Below are 24,861 nucleotides of genomic sequence, written 5' to 3'. Positions count from 1 at the left end.
GATGTCAAAACATGCGTTTACATTTCAACAACAAAGTGACGCTGTTCTTGAAATCATGTTTTATTCCGTTCATTACGTCATCATTACAAAGCAATACATGTTGTGGTTTCAGCTTTGTGTTAATCGAACAAAGTCAACAAACACAAACACTTACCATTTACCTAATAATACCTAACTTTTCGGCCGCAGCTTCGCCCGCATAGTCAAGAAAAAACCCGCAAAGTTGCCGTTCCCGTAGGATTTTCGGGATAAAAACTATCAAAGTTACCCATTATGTGTGTGCCCAATTTCATGAAAATTTTTGCGTGAAGGAGTAACAATCCAACAGACAAACTTTTGCATATCTATACACTTATACAGTATACTTATACTAATGTGCTATTATAAAGCTGAAGAGTTTGTTTATTTGTTTGTTTGAATGCGCTAATATCAGGAACTACTGGTCCGATTAGAAAAATTCTTTCGGTGTTAGATAGCCCATGTATCGAGGAAGGCTATATATCATTTGGTTATCCGTTATACTATAGCTTAGTGCTAGCTTTATTATTTATACCTACTAGCTGTTGCTTCCGTCTTCACCCGGAGATTTTTATGGTTCATTTTTCAAACGAGCGGAGACAAATCCAACGAACCAGAAATCAGTTTTTGAGTTTATAACTGTTGTGTAGTGTGTAGGTACCACACTAAACTAACACTATTTTTATGTCATGCTTTTATGATAGGTAGGTACCTATATGTACACATATCCAAATGAAAGTAACTATGCTGCCCTTTCCAACTCTTTTTTATTTTATAATCATCCTACTTAATCCAATACATGTAGTATGAAAGATTCCACACGGCTCTATTTTTAAACAATCCTCTAAGATATTTCGATGTTTAAAGCAGCACACACTTCCTGTCTCAGGGTTGCTATTGCAATAAAAATTTGTAATGAAAAAAAATTTGTATTTTTTTTTTTTAATTTTAGCAACACAGGTAGTGATATAATTGCCCATTGCTTCACCTATGACCATAGCACAGTATTACAATATCTAATAGGCAACAAATAATAATTAAAAAAGAAAATTAGGTAACTTAGTTACTATCATTTACCTACTACAGAAAGTTCTAACGAGTTATTTATCCTCTCAGCTCATCATTTTTTGAAAAATATCATAACTGAAATTCAGCTGTAAAGTTCGATAGCATGACAAGTTTATAATTAAGCGTGGGTTCAACGTACTTTAGTTCTAAACATCGCGATCGTCGGTCGCGTTAAAAATAACGCGACGGTGCAGACTGCACTTGGAAAAAGCACAATTTAAGTTTATTAAAACGAGCCATATAAGAAATGTATGAAAATTTTATCGATAATCGCTACATATTGAGTTTTTTTTTATCCTAGTTTTGTCACACATAAAATGCTTATAATAAACTCGAGAAAACAGAAACAACAATATATTTAATATTATGTGGTACCACAGAATAGTTACTAGTAGGTACGAATAAAATTTAGTGTGGCTATCATAATATGATTATTGAATATCGAATTACATATTATTGTCGAAAAGTCGAAAGCAGGTAGACAGACAAAAATTCATGTAGGTAGGTATGCTATACCTACACGGGCACGGGATTGAACGGTCGCGGTTTTCGAAAGTATACCGACTCCAAAAGAAATTTATATTAAGCTATTGCATAGCTTCTATCGCGGGCCTTGAGCGCGGGGACCGAATCCAGAAATTCCGTAACGAAAAACCTCACGCTCCCCACTCCGACGGACACGGAGGTGTGGCTTGAAGGCATGCTATGCAATAGCTTTACCGCGGCAGTCCCCGAGTGCCACACGTCTTTTTTTTTTTCATATAGGTAGTAACTAGTAAACAACTCACGTAGGCTTGATAATAACAACGTGGGTAGTAATAAAAAAAAAAATACACCTACGGAGATACGCACCGAACTTTATACTTTTAAATCATTTAAATTTAAATTATTCTCCACCATATTACCTATCCAAATAATGACAATATGTATATTTTGTATATGTATATTATCACAGTTAATATTACCTATTCATATAACTACTAGGGATGCATCGATACGCCTTTTCGCCGATACGATACCGATACCGATATTTTTATAAAAATATCGGCGATACCGATACCGATACGCTTACTGTGAATTCAAAAATGAAGGTATAATAGATAAATCACAAGTCAGATTTTTCTTTTATTAATATAAAAAGTAGAGACATAGGTTAATTATTAGGCAATAAAAATTTTAGTAATTAGAATTAACATTGATAGGATTTTTGTTTAAAAAACAAAGTGATCTTAAGTTTTGCGGAGAAAGGCGATTTCGCAAGTCTGTTTGAATGAGACCTGCGCTGGAAAATAGTCTCTCAGATGCAACAGAACTCATTTGGAAACTAAAGTACTTCTGCGCAATTTTTTTAAACAAAAATTTGGGTATAAAACGTAATTGCGCCAGAAAACGAATGGATCTGCATCTCTCGATATATTGGGACAACTCAACAACACATTCACAAGCGCGGGGTTTCCCCGAGCATAGTTCATGCCTCGTTTGCAACGGAATAGACGAGACAACACGCTCGTTTACACTACTTTTTTAAATTAAAAAGTATCGTTGAATCGGTCATAAAAATATCGTCGATACCGATATATCGGCTAACCCAAAGTATCGCCGATATATCGGTATCGGTATCGGTATCGGATGCACCCCTAATAACTACAATATAAAATAATCCTATACTAGTACATAGTACAATGAGTTACCACAGAGTTACTATGTACTACGTACTAATATTACCTCAATGACATAGTAGCAGTTGTACATACGTAGTATATTATTATTAGTCTGTGGTAGCAGTAAGTTTTACTTGGATCGATCATAGAATAGAATAATAAATATAAAGCTAAAATCAAAGTAGGTATACGTAATAATGTAAAGCCGGGTATCCACTTAGGTTCGCCGTGGATTGCGAACACTGTGTGCTCCGCGAACGTGAACGTGTACAGTGTACACACTTAGGCTGCAACATCAGTGCTCCTGTCGGAGCGCTAAATTCCGCGCTCCGGACACGACAGACGGTATCGGCACAGTATTACCATCCTACAGTAGTGCGACGAATGTACTTGTGCAGAGAAACGGAGGGGAACTGGCGGGGGTCGGGCGACGCGGGCCGCGTAAAGCAATCACGCTGAGATTGCTTTACCTATCGCGAAAGGACGACGCAGTCGTATTTTTTGTGTAATAATTTTATTATACAAAGGTACTTACATATTCTATTATGGCGCGCACAAACTGTTCCGTTTACGGATGTAAATCTACATTGAAATCCCAGAAGGAAACAATATTTCAGAAAGATTGTATTACCTAATTGTATCTGTTGAATTAAAATCAAAGCTATGTATATGTTGTCCTCATTATTTTCTAATCAGATTGTACATCCCAATGCGAATGCATTACTTAGTTAAATGTTATAAATTATAATATACAATTAAGAACATCCAAAAATAAAGTGTCCACGTAAATAATATTTAGCAGTGCAATATCTATAATTATATATTTATGAACAAATAATTACATCAGATTTAATAATCGCAATTATTTTGAATGTACATATGAATAAATGATTTCATCATAATATTAATAATCACAATTGTTTTATTTCCCATTTGTTGCAACCCTAGCGTATTTTCGTGTGGCAGCGTAAGTACCTACGCTGGCGGCGGCATCGCGCGACATCAAAGGCGATTCCTTACTGTAGGAAATAATATTGTAATACTGTGGTATCGGTATGTGCAAACATGCCGCCTCCAGAATTAGTAGGAAGTACAGCTTATATTTTGATACATATATTGTGATGGAATACAAACAACCTCCTCAATTTTGGCAAGGTAATATGAATAAGGGAAGAAGAAATAATGCATATATTCATCACTAGCTTTCCGCCTGCGGCTTCGCCCGCGTTTTCAAAAAAAAACCCGCATAGTTCCCGTTCCCGTGGGATTTCCGGGATAAAACCTAGCCTATGTCACTCAGAAATGATGTAGCTTTCCAACAGTGAAAGAATTTTTCAAATCTGCCAAGTAGTTTCGGAGCCTATTCAATTCATACAAACAAACAAACAAACAAAAAATCAAACCTTTCCTCTTTATAATATTTGTATTATGTATTATTCATCATTTCATCGGACCACTCCATGTTCGCGAACTTAACAAACACACGCTCGCGTCCACGAACAAACTGCGCTCCCCTTTGAGTTCGCGCAAAAAACCGCTTCCGGAGCGCTCCGCCGTGCTCCGATCGTGCTCCAGTCGCGCTCCGCGATCACGACGTATCCATTATGTTTGGTTTGCGGAGCGGGCGCGTTCGCAAACCACGGCGAACCTAAGTGGATACCCGGCTTAATGTGAAATATAATTGTTATTTATAACATGTACAGGCTACATAGTTAGGTAGTTAGCATGAATTTTGATTAATTTCCCTGTTTACTAAACCACAACTTTACAATGACCTATTATAAATAAATAGCGATCATAAGAAACCACGTCATAACCAGTAAACCAAGTTTTTAACCTTGTATGCATCCTACGAGGACTTGTAAAGTGGGCGGAGTGACATCATTTCTGACATGACCATATATGGTTCGACGCGGTATGACACAATTATGCTAATTAAGCTGGAGTAATTTCAACTTTTTATTAATCGATGTTTAACCTACATACTACGCGTGTACTTTGCCATTTATAGGTACTGGTTATAAGCACAATCTTCTGAAAACTAGGTACCTACTTGTTTTATTTGGCTACCGGCTACGAGGTATACATACTACATAGGTATATACAAGTTAAGTACAAACCTATGTATTTCAATTATTTAGAAGGTAGTTTCAATATTACCTATATTTTAAAATAGCTTAATTTTGCATTGAGATACTATTACTACCTACCTACCTACGGCTACGTAGTAATAATAGCTCAATGTAATTTTGCAGCTTTGTTTTGTATTCCAGGCAGAATAAAAAAATCTTTGTCATTGACATCTGAGATACGCGGAAATCAATAGATAAGTACCAGCCTTTTCAAAAACTAATTCATAAATGAAAATCTAGCGCCAATTAAGGTGAGTATCGACTTCGCGCTCCAAGAGGTCGAACATTGGCGCGCGCTCCAGCCGCGTGAAATGGATACCAGTCTGGAACGCGCGCCAAAATGTTCGTTGGAGCGGTCGAACGCGGAGCGGTCCGTTCCGTCGGGTGTCGGTTTTTTACCGCGCATCAAACGTGGCGCGCGCGCCAATGGAGACGGGTTTGTCGTATTTTTTGTGTTTGTTGCGCTCCGAGTAATAATTATTATGGATAACCAAAGTTGCCGTAAATTAATTCAGCTATATGGTACGAAAGAAGTTTCGTGGAACAGTAAAATTTCTTCGTATCATAATAAATCGCTTAGAGATCTTCTCTAAGCGATTTATTGGTTGGAGGGAAATCAGTAGTGAAATGGGAGTCCCTGTGCCGGAGTTAAAGAAAAAAATGCTGCTGCTGCTCGTACACGACTAGCTTCCATGATGAACGGTCAAACACTGGAACAGTTGCCACGCGCGCCAGGCGCGCTTAGTTGATATACTTCAATTATTTGGAACGCGCTCCGCGGAACGCACTCTCGGCGCGGTCATTCATGGCGCGCGCGCCAGGAGCGCGAAGTCGATACCCAGCTTAACATATACAAAACAAGTAGGTAGTAGGTACATACCTAGGTAGAAGGTGCCTAATTAATAGATAAAAATTAGCTTTTAAAGTTTTAACTAAGTTAAAAAGGTTTTAAGTTTTTGTTGTAATGACAATGATGACTAATGACATATTTATAATATTCTGATCATGGGAAATAAATATATTGATATCTTCTTATTGTACGTCAATAAGTTGATTTGTTGTAGGAACTTGTAAAGGAAACGAAAGTGTACATCACATTTAGTATTTATTTCTCATTGAAATTGAGTGCGGAATGCTTTGAACTTTAACTTAATATTCTTCAGCACCCTCGCCTTCACCCTCAGCGGAGTCCATGCCGACTTCTTCGTAGTCCTTCTCGAGGGCGGCCAAGTCCTCGCGAGCCTCGGAGAACTCACCCTCCTCCATACCCTCACCGACGTACCAGTGCACGAAGGCGCGCTTGGCGTACATCAGGTCGAACTTGTGGTCGAGACGAGCCCAGGCCTCGGCGATGGCCGTGGTGTTGGACAACATGCACACAGCGCGCTGCACCTTGGCGAGATCGCCGCCGGGCACAACAGTTGGGGGTTGGTAGTTGATGCCGACCTTGAAACCGGTGGGACACCAGTCCACGAACTGGATGGTACGCTTGGTCTTGATGGTGGCGATGGCAGCGTTTACGTCCTTGGGCACGACGTCTCCACGGTACAACATGCAGCAGGCCATGTATTTGCCGTGACGCGGGTCGCATTTCACCATCTGGTTGGCGGGCTCGAAGCAAGCGTTTGTGATCTCGGCGACGGAGAGTTGTTCATGGTACGCCTTCTCGGCGGAGATGACGGGCGCGTAGGTCACCAAGGGGAAGTGGATACGGGGGTAGGGCACCAAGTTGGTCTGGAACTCTGTTAGATCGACGTTGAGTGCGCCGTCGAAACGCAGGGAGGCGGTGATCGAGGATACGATTTGGCCGATCAGTCTGTTCAAGTTGGTGTAGGTTGGGCGTTCAATGTCGAGGTTGCGTCTGCAGATGTCGTAGATGGCCTCGTTGTCGACCATGAACGCGCAGTCGGAGTGCTCCAAGGTGGTGTGGGTGGTGAGGATGGAGTTGTACGGTTCGACGACAGCGGTAGAGACCTGCGGGGCCGGGTAGATAGCGAACTCAAGCTTGGACTTCTTTCCGTAGTCCACTGAGAGACGCTCCATGAGCAGGGAGGTGAAACCGGAACCGGTACCACCTCCGAAGGAGTGGAAGATTAGGAAGCCCTGGAGCCCGGTGCACTGGTCAGCGAGCTTTCGGATGCGGTCGAGGACTAGGTCAACAATTTCCTTGCCGATTGTGTAATGTCCACGGGCATAGTTATTGGCAGCGTCTTCCTTACCAGTGATAAGCTGTTCTGGATGAAACAACTGCCTATAAGTGCCTGTGCGAACCTCGTCTGTGAACAAAAATAAACAATGTTAGATACCATTTCAATTTTCATTTTGAAGCTCAATATGACTGAATGTACTGTAAATTTGATTTCTTGAACAAATTATGTGTGAAATTAATATTTATGTAAAATTCTAACTATCTTGAGATCTGTAAGTTCAAACTCACCAACTACAGTAGGTTCCAAGTCGACAAACACGGCACGGGGCACGTGCTTGCCGGCGCCGGTCTCGCTGAAGAAGGTGTTGAACGAGTCATCTCCACCGCCAATTGTCTTGTCAGTGGGCATCTGACCATCAGGCTGGATGCCGTGCTCCAGGCAATAGAGCTCCCAGCAGGCATTACCGATTTGGACACCGGCTTGGCCAACGTGTACTGAGATGCACTCACGCTGTAGAACAAGAGTTTTTATTAGATGGATGGAATATGATGTGAATGAATACCTTTATTTTTATTGATTAAACGCTTTATTCTCAATCATTTGTGTATAATTTCTGTGTACATTGGTAAAAACCGAAGATTTTAGTAAGATAAACGTTAATAGCATGAAATAAGGAAATTAAAAAAAAAAACAAAATTCTCAAAAAAAATATCGTTAATATTACCCCATTTCTTAAATTCTTATCTAGGTAGCAAGTAAATACTTCATTGTTCAATGAGAGATAATCCCATGAGATAACGGGATAGGTCAATCACCTCTTTCAATCATGGTGAAGTGCAGAGAAAGTCGAGAAAGTACGACCTCATTTTTTAACGCGAGTCAAATTGTTATATTGTATCGAACTTTCTTGAAATTTAGTATTTACACCGAAATTAAGCGACAAAGAGTAAATCAATAACTTATGATGACATCAACCTTGAATGAGGTCGGAACACGTCAGCGACCGACGCCTAGTGTTAGAATAAAAAATTTACTAAAAATCTATCTAAATAAAATAATATTACGAGCTTAGAAAATCAAGAAGAAGAATAATATTTGTAATACTTAAGATATTTGAAACAGTTCAATATTAGCAACCGTAAGCTCATGTTAGTGACGTTACTAGATTACCGACAGAAAACAAATTGAATGTACTTGTAGTTCTAATTATAATTTGAAAAACAAATGATACAAAGACAGAAATTAAGAATAGAATACAAAGAATCAATGATAGAAGTTATTTTCAAATTAAGAATGCCACACCCGGCCTCATGTACAAAATGCCGACAAGATGGCGCATCCACCCGGCATTTCATTTCGTGTTAAAACTAACAAAATAGCGAGAAAATATACTGAAATGAAATGTAAAAATAAGAAATAACTGAAACTTACCATTTTGAAGTAGTTTGCTTGAACTAACGTAGAAATAAATTAATAAATTAATGTCAGTCGACGTTCAGCGTACCGGTTAAGAGGGTTGCCAAACGGTTAATAACGTCGAATTTTCCGTTACGAGAACTTATATAGTCATGGGTTTGCGGGGGTTCGACGCCTCGCTTCCTCAACTCTGATTGGTGGATTCAGTGCCGCAGAGCAGTATCGACCAATGCGAAGAAAGCTGCATTATCTCACCATTGCGGGAATATGTGGGCTGCTGATTCATACACGGCTAAGTGATGTAAACAGTATTCAAGATCGATATCGATATTTCTTGCATGGTAAAACCAAAATTTCAAGAAAATCCATGTTAAATATAAATTATTCAATGTATATTTCGCAATTTTTTACTAAAGTTCACTCAAGAAATACTACAATGTATCAAAGAATTAAATAATCCATTGGGTACATCAATAATTAATATTCAGTAATAAAAAAAATAATCAACTTATTTTGAATAAGGCAATAAAAATGGCAATAATTTAATAAAATAACCGTTTTTATCAGTAAATGATTGATAGATAACCCATAATATAATTTTAATAGTATACAATATTATGTTTAATAAAATTACAACAGGAAGTTTCATTCCTTAAGTTTACTACAGTAATACGATTAATTAATATAATGAATTAATGACATACGTATTGAGATTATCTAATAATCACAATAATAAAATCGACCTGTTTAAAATTTAATATAATAAGTAGGACATTAATTTATTGTGTAAGTGTGTACATAATTATGATAAAACAAACAATAATTAATATCAAAACATTTAAATATTTCTAAATTTTATATTAGAATATTAATATTGTGAATTTTATAAACAAAGTAAATGGTAATATCAAAACTGTAAACTTTCTGTGCGGAACGAAAATTAGAAACTGTGTTCTTGCTTTCCAAACATAATCATCAATATTTTTTCTCATGTCATTTAATTACGAGGTTTACGTTTGATTAACGTGGCTACAACGTACATCTTAGTTTGATTTAAAATAATTTCATGTAACCCTCTGTCGCGTAAATAGCTTGATAATGTAGGATCGCATACAATTAGTAATAACAGCGTGTACCTGGAGAGAAAAAACTAAATTATGGATCCATAATCATTATTTCACTACTCCTCTGCAAACAAAATGTATCGACATAAACTAAATTACCTTGACATGATACAAATGCGTAATGATCTGATGGTAGATTTAGGATAATAGATTAAAATATACCTGCTTTCAAAATTCTTATTAATTGTAAACTATTCAGTTCTTTCAAGAAGAAATTGTCGAAAGAAATAATTGTACCACGAAATAATGTATAAAATAAATCATTTATCGATAACAAGGAGTAATACATCACTGCAATGTCTTTGTTGAGTAAGTAGTTAAGTACAGACTACAGCTGCGGCAATTATACTTTTGCACACATATCGATCGGCACCTCTGAGATCGGCACCGTCTGGACTTTTTTTGAGACTTTTTTGGTTATGTTTTTCACGACAATAATAGAATTGAGTATTTAAATTCAATTGAAACGAATAACATTAAAACTTAAAATTTATTTAAACTAGAAAATAATAAGATTACGTCAACGATAACAACAGGAATCAGAAAAAACACCCACCTTTAATAAAAATATTTCTATTATTTGCTTTTCAAATTCATATTATGTTGTTACGTATGTGTTAGAATTTATATATTTTATTTAGATGATTCAAAAAGTAATAAAAATAAAAATAGGTACATAATATTTTCTTAAATCCAATTTCACAAATTGTATTCAACGCCATCTTTTAGATCGCTTGCTAACTAGCATAGTTTAAAATTTAAAAGGGAAATGATAGGAATGTTAGGTACGCAAAAAGCGCCATCTATTATAAAGATAGAAAAGAATATTATTAAATTTTGTAAATTCGACAGTTTTTATCATTGTTTCAATCACAGGTTTCAATAAATTATAAACTTAGCTTATTTTTTATTCCGTAATTAAATGATTATTTATTACTTATCTATTGTAAAAGTAATTGTAAAATATAAAAGTACATAGTTTTTGTGGAAGCGAGTGAGATATATATATCGTGACTGTTTATTTCCGCTTACGTTTCCCGCGCAGGTTCAAGCGGTTCCACAAGTGCGGGTTGCGTATGCGCGCTAAAATATCATTCCGCGCGCGAACGTTATAGGATGTGCGCTTTCGAATCTACGAATTTTTAAAAACGTACGGGATTCCAAAAATAGGCGACCTTCGATTATTGTTATAATAATGTTAACACTGTTTTATTAGTGCATTTAATAGTTACAATTGTGTGTGAAGTGTGGATTTTTCATTTATTTCAGACAGCGCGCTATAAAATTGTAAGTCATTAATTTTTATATGCATGTATATTTTTTGGCATTTACTTACAGGTTTAAGTACATACATCTGTACTGAATTTTCTTTGGTGAAAAACAAAGTAACTTGTATCCATTTAAGGTCTCCGTTCGTTTGATCTCCGTTATTTTCTCGGATATGGAGTGGCCTTATAGTGCCTAGGATCTTGTAGAATCTAGACTCGCCTTGGGCTGAGTTGAAAGTAGGTTTTAGCGAAGTATTGTATCAGTGTTTGTTATTATTATGATAACGAGTTTACTTTCTAAACATATTCATGGATAATATCTGAATACTTATCGGTTTAGTTTACGCCGATGATTTTGCACAACATTCTAATTTCAAATTTGTTCTCTATCTGATTTGTTTTAAATGCGCAACAGTTTCTTTAAACACGTATTTATTTATTTTTTAATTTCGCTCTCGCAGTTTTGCTTCTTTTAAAAATTAAGTCCAAGATGGCACTATTAAAAGCTCGAATTATGTTCCTATTACTTTTTAAATTCTTAAATGTATGGCCTGTTGTTGATCTTATATTATAATTTATTTTGTGTACCAACTAGGTATGAAATAACTTCATGTCTTTGCTTGTGTTGCTGAAGAGATGAGCCCAGTATAATTAAATATAAAATGTTATTGAAGTTGCAATATTGTACAACAGACTATTTTCAAGCAAATTCACATTATTTTTCCCATACATTACAGGTTCTTTTAACACGTTCACTGCGACATCATTATCAAAGAACTTTCAGCTGGTGCTTTGGAGACCTAAAAGATCTCGAAACTTATCCACCCTTTGGTGCGTTTGAGACCTAATCAGTCTCCTAAAGATACAGTTTTGAAAATAATTTATATCTTCCAGAAAACAATGACATATACTTTGAAGTTTTTGTGGATGAAAGATAGTCTATTGTTTTATATTTTGCTAGGTTCGCACGCAGTTATGACATTTGAATAAACTACAAATACCAAAAAGAAATTAGATATCTATTGCATCTCGTACCGCAACCGAAGATAGTTCAATATGTGTAGTAAGTAGTGATGGGAATGTCAGTTGTCGATTGAAATATTATAGTTTAATTAATTATGCAAAGTGTTTTTCATTAAAACATGGTAAGCAAATTGATTGCTTGCATTGCGCGCATATGGTAACAATTCGTTTTCCGAACATTTTCCAAAATTTTTATTATACTGGACGATGCAGCAGTATAATCCGGCTTTGATTTTTTGTTCTTCTCCGTAGATACTGCTTTCCGAATCGGTGGTAAATGTTAAAAATATGTAATGGCATTTCAAAAGTGCTTGTAGAAGAAGTCTAATTGAATAAATAAATGTTTGAGCTTGAGTTTGTTAGAAATCTCACCAAAATAAATAGATTTTTTACACTTTTTTCTTTTAAAAGAACTCATTGTTTATAAAAAAATAAGCAACACCTAGATACGCGAGTATTATTTCCAAAACGAGCGAGCTCCCACATCGATGCTAGGACAACACTAAACCGAATCAAGCAGCGCCCGCGCCGCCTACCCTCCCTCTCTTGCGTCTACGAGGCCTACGTTTCCACGAGTACCGACATATCTCCTAACGCAAGGAATGAATATAATTACAGTACTGTGCGTTAGGGACCTAATCCGTCTCTAATTTATTTTTTAATGTTATTGAACTCAACTTTTAGTAGGAAGCAAATATGTATATTTGTCCTACTCATACTTAAAGAACTTTATAAGTTAGACCCTCCCGCAAGGAGTGAAAAAACACGATTATATTCAACGCACAAAACAAAAGTCCTGCAAGGGATCTGATAGATCTCGTAATGCAGCGAACGTGTTAACTTTTTGTTTTGTATATGTCGTGGCCATATCGTAAATTTGCTCATTTCATGATATGATTGGCCATTTCACGAAATGGTCGCATTTCGTGAAATGGCCAATTTAGTTTGGTCACATCATGATGTGGCTTGAGCAGATCAATGATAAGAAATCGTTTCACGATATGGCCAACTAAACGCGCGGTTTTTTCATGAAATGATCAAAATTATTTGATCATATCGTAAAATAGTTACATTAATCATTGGTAGAGGCGCTGCAAGCTCTGTGTTTATGTGATAAGATGGCGGCCGCTGGCGAAAATTTAATTATTCGCAGTTAAAAACTTCATAATTCGTTTAATAACAATATGAAGAAAGTCATAGCAAAGAATTTACGACGGTTCGAGTACTATGGAAAATGTGGATATCTTATGTATTGAAGAAAAAATGCGTCTTAAATCCGCTTCTGGCACTCGCCGGCCGCTGCCGCGGCACGCTCGCTTTGCTCGCTCGGCTCGTGCGTTGTTTATCAAAGTCTAACCTAACCTAACCTAACTGTTTTTTATTGCAAAAACGATTCGCTTCTGGCATTCGCCGGCCGCTGCTGCGGCTCTAACTTAAATGACATTAAACAAGTTTTTAGAATATTCTGAATTTTAATATTTTATGGACATCTTTATATTTTATACGATCTGGCCAAATGTGGATGGCCAAATCGTGAAACGTTGACGATTTAACGATCTGATCAAACTATGTTGGCCATTTCATGAAATGCGACCATTTCGTGAAATGATCGATCATATCATGAAATGAGCAAATCTACGATATGGCCACGACATATACATATTATAGTTATAGGTACCTTCAAGGCCATTTCAAGGCAAGTTTTTTTGTTAAATACATAACTATATCAAGTTATTTTATAGAGCGAGTAACTATGGTGATAACATTTGCAATGTGTGTGCTAAATTAGTATTGTATATTATTTAACTATTAATACTTTTAAGTTTATACGAAATAAAAAGTAAATATGTAGCGACAAATCTAAAAATTCAGTCAGAATGCTTATTTACAAGAACTTTTTTGCTGAGAATTAAAAAAAGAAGAAATGTATTGAGCAATATTTTATTAATATTTTAACGTTTGAACATTTAAAAAAATCACATAACGTAACGGCCAGAGGCGGCTCGTGACAAAATTTTATGGGTGTTCACTTGAAATAAAACACTGAAAATACATGGTGTAAAGCAGTACATTTATCAAAAAAATTACTTATAAATACAAAAATATCTATAACTTAAAGCGACAAGACATTCGTAAATGTCTGTTGTTGCTTTCATCACAACCACACAACCACGGTGTTTTCACATAATATTGTTCGGATTTAAACACACGCGTATATGTTTTCGTTTTTGTCGTACATTTTTGCGTAAGGTCAAGTTCAGGCCGTGGCAGTCCCTTAGCTTTCAATTCAAGCCGAATTTGTAACGTTTTAACACACTTTTTAATGAACGCCACATTATAATTGTTCATTTTCACACTCACAAGTAATACTGATAACTACAGACTATTTCAACACGTATCTTATGATTTTAATTAGAAAATTCCCGAATTTGCATTCGCGCGCGTGCATTGAAGTTGACTCGAAAGTCGAGTGTTTGTTTATAATATAGAGAGTGGCAACATCGCTGTCCTGTGTACGGGCGCGGCCGCGGCGGTAAAAACGAACCGGCAACGTTTGCGGGAGCGGCGCTCCGAATTTTGCTATTTTTCCATAGAAAATCTTCTGTTTCACGCGCGCAGGGCACTGGCAAACCCTCTCTTTCACTCCTATTGGATTTCGTATAAGGAAATGTACTAAATATTTTTTCATTGGAGCGCAATCGTGAGCGCTCCGCTTCGCGCGTTACTGTATAATACAGTATTATTCAGGTGTATGGAATGATGGAATGATGGATATATTCATTGGTATTGACACTAGTTTTTTACGATTACGATTGATTTTAAATAGTAATAATTAATATTAATAATGAAATTAAGGAGTATGATTTTATTATAATTATTTATGGGAGTTCACTGCACCAGCGCTCCTTAGGGCGAGCCGCCTCTGGTAACGGCACCGGTTTCCGACTAGCCTCCTCTATCCGACCATTTTGATTTTTATTTGATAAAACGTTTAAAATACGCGCGACATTCGTGAAACTGAAGGCTTTCGATCCAATCACTTATCGTACGTCATCTGTCCAAAATTGGGTTTCAAATTTTAACCGACATTTCGTCAATCCAAGAAAAGCTAGGCGAGGGTGTAGTTTGTATTGGATTGAATGCGAAAAAAACATAAAACGGTGAAAATAAACATTTGGATTTTTACGCTAAATACTCTGGTAAGTTTGTGGTTAATTTACTTTAAACGTTTTATTGGTATTTTAAATTATTAATTTTAAAATATACATGCCAAGATAGCGTATTTTTATAGGTTTTTTTGGACAAATAATTATGGACGGAATGAGGAGCTTGTCAAAATAACAACATTCCGAAATCCGACCGAATCGGTCGGTAAAAGGAATTTCGCACTTTTTAAAAGAAGGTAATTTTCTATTATGCATGTTGTTTTGTGGAGGTTTCGTATTAAGTTATTTATTCTAAACGCTATGCTTAAATACAACACCTGTATGCGACCAATACTAACTTTAATGGATTATTTGTAATATGGCTGGTTCACACTTTGATTAGTGTGAGTGCAGGTGATTAGTGCGAGTGCAGGTGTGTAGTGCGAGTAGTGTCCAATTGACTGCGAGTGCAGGTGATTAGTGCGAGTGCAGGTGTGTAGTGCGAGTAGTGTCCAATTGACTGCGAGTGCAGGTGATTAGTGCGAGTGCAGGCACGCTGCGAGTGAGGGGGAAGGGAGGGCGCGCGGGACGTGGCTACTCGCAGTCCACTCGCAAAAAAATAGAACACGCTTCTATTCACTTTACTACACAGCCTACTAAACACTCGCACTAAACAGTCGCTGTCCACACGTAGTACTACTCATCACCTGCACTCGCACTAATCAAAGTGTGAACCAGCCTCTGACACTCTTTTTTGATTTTTTTGTTATTCATTTACAAAGACCGGTCTGGTTTAAAAACCCTATATTTTACGTTTATGACACATAATTGCATAACTACGAAATTGTGATATCTTTATAAGTGTACATATGAAATAGAAATGAACTAAAAATGAATATCAATTTCGGTTTAGAGGCTTTATTACGCAAATGTAGGTTTGGTCGGAATCTAGGTGCGATTTATTTCCCTGTTTCCGTCCAACTGGGTTGCTTTTGCTTGCGCTGTGCTTGAGTGAAATTGCATGCGTTTATTTCAGGTCATCATCATGAGTGATAAAAAAGAGGCTGAAGTATTCTCATTAGCTGAAATAATACTTTTGGTGAAATGGATTTTAGAATTGGGCAAAGTAGTCAATGGGACATTCTAAATTAGTGTGGATGACCAGTGAAATACTACAGTCTAACATAGAGTTAGTTTTTGTTATTATAATAAATGCTCAAATATTATTTAAAACTAGCGGTCCGCCCCGGCTTCGCCCGTGGTACATATTTAAAATATCTCTCCATAAGAACCATCCTCGTACTTCAAGTAATATACATAATAAAAAAAGAATTATCGAAATCGGTCCACGCGTGATGCAGTGAAAAGACGAAACGGGTTTTTACGAATTTCCATTGTATTTCTATTATCATAAAGTTGATTTTAGTAGAAAATATTTGGCTGGTCGGAATCTAGCTACTCAGTGGTCGGAAACACGTGTATTTGTACTCAGTCGGTCGGAAAATGGTGCTTTCAGTTAATTTCCAGTCGTGACAGTTAAAATCCAAATTTAAGTAATAAAAAGCCATTATGAAATACAATTATGTGCATATTTTAAAATATAAGTTCGTAATCTTTCATAATATCATTTTTTCTTATGACCTCTAGAGTATTTAATTTATCTTTTAAAGGATTCATTTAGCCGTATCAATCAGTGGTCGGAATTCGGTGCCATTACGTTACGTACCTATGTAGATATTGTATACAAACCCACACTGATACCTACATAGCCCATTAGGTCACACATACTTACACATACGATCAAGGACAATATTAACGCAAAAGCTCATCTTATAATATGAACTTTAACAATCTAACTGAAAAAATATTTTAAGATTAAATAAATTAAAATTCCTAACTATTTTAACTCCAAATCTAGGACTAAATAAAGCATATAGCCTTGCACTATCTTAGCGACATAAAATGAGATATACATATACCTACTTAATGTTAACACCTTAATATTGTTTAATTGTTTCGTTATATAATGGAGGAGAGGAGAAGGATATGGAGAAAAATACTTTTCAGTAGTAACTATTAGGATCCATAGTGGAGCTATGGGCTATCCACACAACCAACTTTTTCAATTAATTCAAGCAAGTTAAATAATGTTAAAGTTAAAAATAACCTGATAACAATTGTATATTATGTATATGTCGTGGCCATATCGTAGATTTGCTAATTTCATGAAATGGCCAATTTAGTTTGGCCAGATCGTTAAATCGACAACGTTTCACGATTTGGTCATCCACATTTGGATGGACAAACGTGGATGGCCATTTCACGAAATGTGATCATTTTTGTTTCTTTTTTAAAAAGCGATTCGCTTCTGGCACTCGCCGGCCGCTGCCGCGGCACGCTCGCTTTGCTCGCTCGGCTCGTGCGTTGTTTAAGTCTAACCTAACCTAACCTAACTGTTTTCTATTGAAAAAACCATTCGCTTCTGGTATTCGCCGGTGCTACCACGGCACTAACTTAAATGACAATAAACAAGTTCTTAAAATATTCTGAATTTTTTAATGTTTTATGGACTCTCTAAGATATTTTATACGATCTGGCCAAATGTCGATGACCAAATCGTGAAACGTTGACGATTTAACGATCTGGCCAAACTATGTTGGCCATTTCATGAAATGAGCAAATCTACGATATGGCCACGACATATATAATATCATTGCCTGATAATGAAAAAAGTAACAACAACAAATCATAGACAGTCATAGACTATTCCAGTCATTATTTTTCTGTGAAACTGACGGTTCGGAAAAGGTTTGGAAACTTATTTTATTTCGTTTCTACATTTCTATTTTTATTTGCTATGCTCGGAACTGTACTAATTAGGGTTCTGTATGAATTACAAAGAAAAGTTAGGATTTGTTGTCTTTTTTGTTATTTAATATAACATGTTAATGAAATAATATAATATGTTAATGAAATATTTTATAACTTTGTCTAGCGATAAGAAAGATAACTTTGCTTTTAATATTCTTTTTTTTTGTACAAAGCTCCAAATTTTATCATCAATAGCATCTTTACAAATTTTTATCACTCGGTAGGTTCGGTAGATTACAAGAATAGATTGTAGACATCGAGATAGAATGTACTACGTACTAGAGGGGTTATTCCAAACAAAAACATTGCGCGCGGCCGATGTGGTGGGGTACGTGTGGAACGAGCGAGGCGTGGCTTCAAGTTCAAAGATTAAGCAATGCGTGCAGATGCGACACATTGTGCAATCTGTTTACTCGGTACTATCTGGTGGTACTGATACTAGGGAATTAATAAAACGAGGATTTTATATTAAACTATGTATTTTAATTTCCTTTAAATAATATCAATTTAGTAAGCTTTTGTCGTTTTGTGTAGTAATCAATAGTTTTATCAGTTTTTGCTTCATGATGTAATCGAATTTTGGAGTATTGGTTTATAATAGCCCTAATTAAATGGATACGATGATTCAATGTTGATGGCGTTTACGTATAAGAAACTCACATTTTGAAAAATCTCACGTGAGATTCGAGGATGGGGGAGGGGTTGAATAAATTCTCACGACATCTCACCAGGGGGGGAGGGAGGTGCAGAAAATTTTAAAAAACACCTCACGTAATTTATGGACGCCCCCTTACTCGATCACAATTTTTGTAACTTTACTATAAACGGAACTACATTTAAAAATATACTTTATTTATTGAGTTATAAGGTTGCTTCCATTCTGTTTATTTACATTCTCAAAAACATCAATCGCCGCAGAGGTGGCTTGCGACAAAGGCGGCTTGTGTCAAAGGCCTCGGCGATATCATTTAAGAACAAGGCAAACTTGTAATAAGATCTATTTTACTTTCTTATTAGTCCATTTGACAAGGATATTGGGTAAGATACCTATTGGAATAATTTTATTATTATGTATGTACTTATTAAATCCGCGAATAAAAAAAATTTTTAGTCGTGAATATAGAAATTGGGTCGCATTTTTTTAACCCGCGAATAGTGAAAACACGAATAAAGGAAGCGCGATTAAGGAACTTTTACTGTATTAGTTTCTGTGAATGTTGTGTTTATTTGTAATTGTTGTGCATAATAATTTATAAATCCTATTGGAACACCTGTTGATTAACCTTTTTTTAATAAATAAAAATAGGTAAATAAATAAATATTACTTAATATAACCTACCGTTTTACTTTGCGTAGTCGGGTAAAAGTATAAATATTTAGGTACTACACCACGGTAATCTTTCCTAGTAGATATTGTATATACATAGTTAAAAAAATCCAGTTACATTTTTTTAACAGACTCATCGATAGTGTCACGTCTGTGCTGTTAATCTATGAAAAATGGCGCGAAACGCAGAACGCGTGGTGATTTTTCGCAAAATGATAACAATATTAGTAAAATGCATGACTTACTCATAATAAGGAAACTTACTGGTGAAAAGTCACTCCTCGGGCTTTGTTTGTATTATGGGAACTGTTAAAACAATATCTAAGCAAACACGAAGGCATTTTGAACAGAGCAATAACACGTGTTGACGCGGCAAGCGGGGGGCACAGTCCGACACAGACTAAAGTGACTTGTGATTCTTACCTCTAGCTCGTGTTAAAGAGAGTGTAGTAGCGATCGCCTCTCTAGTACGTAGTACATTCTATCTCGATGATTGTAGACTATATTTTCGGTATATCCCTGAATGATAACTGTGAAATGATTGTGATAACTTATAAGGGTGTCCTGGCAGAATAAAGTTTGCTAGGTTAACTATATATTATAGTAAGTAAAAGTAGTAGGATTCCTGGTACAAAACCCTGAACGGTACATTTTATGCTATACTATGATACATTGCGGTTGAAACACTCAGTAAATTCGTAAATAGCCATGAGCAATTAGGACAAGGTCTATATGAATAACTCCTGGAATTGTTATTCATTGAGAAACGCGAAATATCCTTGTTATGACACGAAACTTTGAAGGTGCAATTCGTAAGGCTTTTATCGAAGCTTGCGTAAAACAATGACGTAGCAAATGTAAAGTACAAATATATAAACAGCATGATTAATTTTTATTATTGTTAGGCACATGAATTTGTTTACCACGAAATACAATATTTGCCTCACTCATAATACCATCTTCATATTATCAATTCTGGAATTGACGCTGCTCGGAATAAGATGAGAGGGAGAATGAAAAATTATTGCTCAATTCAGTTTAACATAATGATAAGGTAATATGAAAAGCAAGTACAAGTATTTCAAGTGCCAAAGGTATACTTCATAAAAAATCAAAATCAGCCAAACTTTTGTTTTCAAACACCGAGGGCATGTGTATTGTGTACACGACGGACGACGGCCAATAATAACACCTTGTAATTAAACTAGATAGTGACCACTTCCGAGATGCACTGCCAAATTTGATTGGCACCAGTGCACTAGTTCCGTAAACTTATCAGATGCAGTATGACAGGGTTTATATTTTTAGACTAGATAAACGATTTTACAAGAATCTATGCCTCTGACTTCTGAGGTACACTCTACAATATCCTTTATTTAAAGAAAAAAGAGAGAAACATAGGCGCCCATATCGCTTAATCAACCTTTCTAGTGTGCTGTACAAAGGCTGTACCTCAAAAGGAAAAAAATAGTTAAGTATTAGACATACTTTTTCCTTCCTCCTGAATACCTTGTTTAGAAGGAAGGCCAATTGCTTGCCAAAAAGCTGTATAGTTTTGTACACTACAAAGCTCTCTTTAGCTGTGGTTTCATTCAGTCATCATCATCATCATGGCCTAGAACTGCATAAATGCACTAGACATTTATAGTAGTAACATAGTTTCTGAACATGGACAGACAGACAGACCTGCCCCCCTAGTCAAGTGGCTTTCTGTTAGCGTAGCGTTCAATAGAATAGACTACGAATGTATGGGATTGACTTAACCTGTAGATACGTTTATCTACAGCCTACGTCAATCTCATACATTCGTAGTCTATTCTTTTGAACGCTACGCTAACAGAAAGCCACTTGACTAGGGGGGCTGATTAAAATGGCAGGATGCAAGATGCGAGCTCATGGAGATCATACGTTTTGGAAATTTTGCGAGCGACGATAATTTTGTTCTGTTATGAACATAAGATGAATAAGATCTAATAACTAATATTGAAGTTGATAGTTTCACAGGGACCAAAATGCTAGAGGACTTGTCTCATAAAGAATTGAGCAATATGCGATGTCGTTTTAGCATAGCACACTCAAAACTATGAACATGTATTTTTGTATCTATTTAACTGTCACCTCATCTATAAATAGCGTTGTTATATCATCATCATTATTATGTATATTTTTGTTATGCAAAATTCCCTTAAATCTGAACGGATCTTCGAATTTAACCACTCCATTCTTTTTACTATCTCCTTACGTACTTAATGCATGTTGCATTGGCCAGTCATCTCAATCGCACTTGCATGAGTAAACTTAAAACATTGTAATCGAAGGATTTAATGTAAACAGTAGTATGACATCAGAGTGGACCAGCTATATTAAAACTTGGCGGTTCGCCATCCCGGCTTTATCGATATGGATCATAGGAGACGCGTTTAGAATACAATTCACTTTCGTTTTGGTACGGGTATAATCTAGTATTTAATGAATACTGAATAGGTAAATATAGTCGATGAATTGGTTATTTTATTTTATTGGGAAATATTTAAGTTCTGTATTATATTATGTGGTTCGGTAGTAAAAGCTCTATTATATAGGCTATACCATCTGTAAAAGTTGTAATATTTATCGTCTAAAATCTGTGACAACAATGGACATTTACTAAAAGTGGATATATGTACATATATGCATTCAAGACGGAAAAGGACTGCCACCAATTTTCAGGAGTAAGATCTGATAAACATATTTAAACTATCAATCTAGAATGAAATTAAAATAATATGGTACAATTATGTAAGTTTTAACACGTGACAACAAAGACTACGTGACCCACAACATTATAGCTGTATACGAAATAGGGTTTTTTTTATTATCCTCAACAATATTGAAGGTCCATGAGCTGTAAATGTGTCATTATTTCTCAAAATCGTGTCAAGAGCAAGTCCTGTGATGACTCGAATGTTAGGTCATATGGTTACCAAAACAAAATATTACAAGTAATTATAAGTAATTAATAGTCATGTTTCTGTAAGCTTATTTCTGTTTATTTTTATTTGCATCATGTTTATTGCATACGCTTATTTGCGGTTCTTTCGCGTTTATTAGTCACTTTTGCCTGTTTGGATATTTTTGAATTTTTAGGTCAATTCTATATATATATATATATATATACCACCTTCATTCACGTTTATTTTTTCTCTCCTGCAAGTTCAAAACAGCGTTTAGTTTACTTCATTTTAGAACATTTACCATTGTATCACGTTACATAAGCCCTCTAGTAAAAAAAAAAAATAATGCTCTAACAGCAGTTTAACCCATAGTATATTTGAAAATCTTTAATTATTATTCACTCCACGTCTAGCATTTAAAAGCCATTAGAAATAATTCTCTTATACACGTCTCTAACATCAAACGCTGATGTTCTTTTGTTTATTTCGTGGCGATTCATAATGCCAAATTATAATTAGTTTTCTTAGAAATGACGTGTCTCTATGTCGTGGCTATGATATTTTTAGTGTACGGGGCTGCCAAGTGGGTCTACAGGAAGTTTCATCATAGATTTGTGTCTAGACTGATTTTTGTTCTGTAAATGTCAAGTGCAGGTGAATGTATGATTGAGGGAGGATTTAATCGATTCTGCTTGCATTGGCAATGTTATAGCCCGAAAGTCCTATATATTATTTTATAATTTTTGTAGCCTAGGAGATTAGCTTAGTAAAAAGTTTTCAGTTTTTGTACGAAATGTGGTGGTTCCATACCCAGCTCTCTCTTGATTTTTATAGCGTGTAAAATATAATACACGCTAAGAATAAGATATGTAAATAACATCATTTAACCGAGTTTGTCTAATCTATCTAAAATTGCATACGTTATAACCTAAGTATTCAGGGTCACAAACACTTAAAATTAACCATAAAAATTATCGAAGCGTTTAAAGTTTAAACTAATACGATTCCGTATTTCCTCAACACGCAAGCCTAAAGTAATCTCGCGAATTTCTTATTTTTAGCATTTAAAATTCGACACACGCTATCAAGTCAAACCTGTTCCTTGCACCCATTAGATAACCTTGCTTATCCAACGTGAAGTTAAACAAAATATATTTATACAACAAGCAATACACAAAGCTGTGACTTGCGGCTTCATCCACGAACTAACATATCTCCTACAGTGGTTGATTGGTTTCACAGTTACTTGCACGGTCGCCGACAGCATGTATTATTGGAGGATAAGTCATCGTCCTGGTGTGATGTTGTTGCAGGCGTTCCGCAAGGTGGCGTTTTGTCCCCTCTCCTATTTGCTATTTTTATTAATTCCATAACTAATAATTTATCTTCTCTCTATCACATGTATGCTGACGATCTCCAGATATACACCCAGTCTACCCTCGAGAACCTATCCTCCGCAATCTTAAACACGAACACCGATTTGGAGAGAATTTTGAATTGGAGTCAGAGGTACGGTCTGAATATTAACCCAAGCAAAAGCCAAGTCATAATCATTGGTAGCCCCTATTTAATCTCGCGGATTGACTGGACATACATCCCCAAAGTTCATATAGATGGCTCCGTCATTGAATTTCAAAAATCTGTAAAAAACCTGGGGGTTCACTTTGACACGACTCTGTCTTTGTCGTACCACGTAAAAGAGACAAGTCGCAAACTCTACGCAGCGGCTAGTTCTCTAAGACGTTTACGGCATTTCTTACCGATTTCTACCAAAATTATGTTAGCTAAATCCCTACTTCTTCCGCTCCTTGATTATGCTGACGCCTGTACCACTGATCTTAGTGAAGAGCATTTAAATACACTTGAGCGTCTCCAAAATTTCTGCATTCGTTTTGTTTACGGTCTTCGTAAATATGACCACGTTTCCCAGTTTCGTAATAAACTCAAGTGGCTTCCTATAAGACTTCGCCGGAATGCAAATGCGTTGAAGTTGTTATTTTCCATCCTCTTTGATCCCAATTCTCCCTCCTATTTAAAAGAACAATTTAATTTCCTAGATTCAGGTGTTTATACTCTTCGTTCCGCTGATAACCTTCTCCTTAGCTTTCCTTCTCACCACACTAGTTTCCTTGGTAAATCCTTTGTAATAAACGCTATCAGACTTTGGAATTCTTTGCCTATAGCTGTAAGACGAGCTTCCTCGAAAAGTTCCTTTAAAACTCTTTTAAATAAACATTTATCTGATTTAGCTTTTCCTTCAAAATAATAGTATGTATTATATCTTCTTTTATTATTCATATAATATGTATTTTATTTACTCTCTTTTATCTTTATTTTCATTGCCACCCGTGTACCCATTTAATATCAATCTTTATCCTTTACCTTGGGCAGCCTGGAAGAGATCGCTGATAAGCGATAAGGTTGCCTTATGTGCTGTGAATGTTTCCTTTTTTTTTTGTAAATATTAAATGATTGTAAAATTTGTAATCAATACATATAATAAAATCGTAGAAAAGTGATGTCTGTACAATGAAAATATTAAAAAAAAACTTAGCAGGTGTTATTATTAAATCGATCCTGAACCCAAAACTGTAGTTAAAAAAATTTTTGTCTGTTTGTCTGTTTGTCTGTATGTTCGTGCACGCTAATCTCAGAAACGGCTTATCCGATTTAGATGCGGTTTTCACTAATATATTGTGGTAAGCTTCACTTAACATTTAGTGT

At 35.9% G+C, this 24,861-nt stretch overlaps 2 protein-coding genes across 2 annotated transcripts in view; one reads left to right on the top strand and one right to left on the bottom strand.

Annotated features, from left to right (window-relative positions):
- Nucleotides 1-5,967: 5,967 nt before the first annotated feature.
- On the bottom strand, nucleotides 5,968-8,621 carry LOC149477619 (tubulin alpha chain). Its single transcript, XM_089710445.1, has 3 exons — nucleotides 8,461-8,621; nucleotides 7,317-7,539; nucleotides 5,968-7,155 (listed from the first exon to the last, which is right to left on the bottom strand). The coding sequence occupies exons 1-3, from the start codon at nucleotides 8,461-8,463 to the stop codon at nucleotides 6,029-6,031; spliced, it is 1,353 nt and encodes a 450-aa protein (XP_089566571.1). The 5' UTR covers nucleotides 8,464-8,621; the 3' UTR covers nucleotides 5,968-6,028.
- Nucleotides 8,622-10,646: 2,025 nt separating this feature from the next.
- The window catches only part of LOC149477617 (uncharacterized), a 59,209-nt gene continuing 44,994 nt past the window's right edge, over nucleotides 10,647-24,861 (top strand). The window contains exon 1 of the mRNA XM_089710262.1: nucleotides 10,647-10,856. The gene's annotated coding sequence lies outside the window, so the exon portion shown is untranslated. The remainder of the gene's footprint in view (nucleotides 10,857-24,861) is intronic.

This window comes from Colias philodice, chromosome 24 (genome assembly GCF_061535455.1).
Source record: "Colias philodice isolate Cphi_HAF_F1 chromosome 24, ilColPhil1 Martin Lab GWU primary, whole genome shotgun sequence".
In the NCBI taxonomy this organism is placed as follows: Eukaryota; Metazoa; Arthropoda; class Insecta; order Lepidoptera; family Pieridae; genus Colias; species Colias philodice.
The sequence above is the reverse complement of the archived record's forward strand: the minus strand, read 5'-3'. Positions and strand labels throughout refer to the sequence as shown.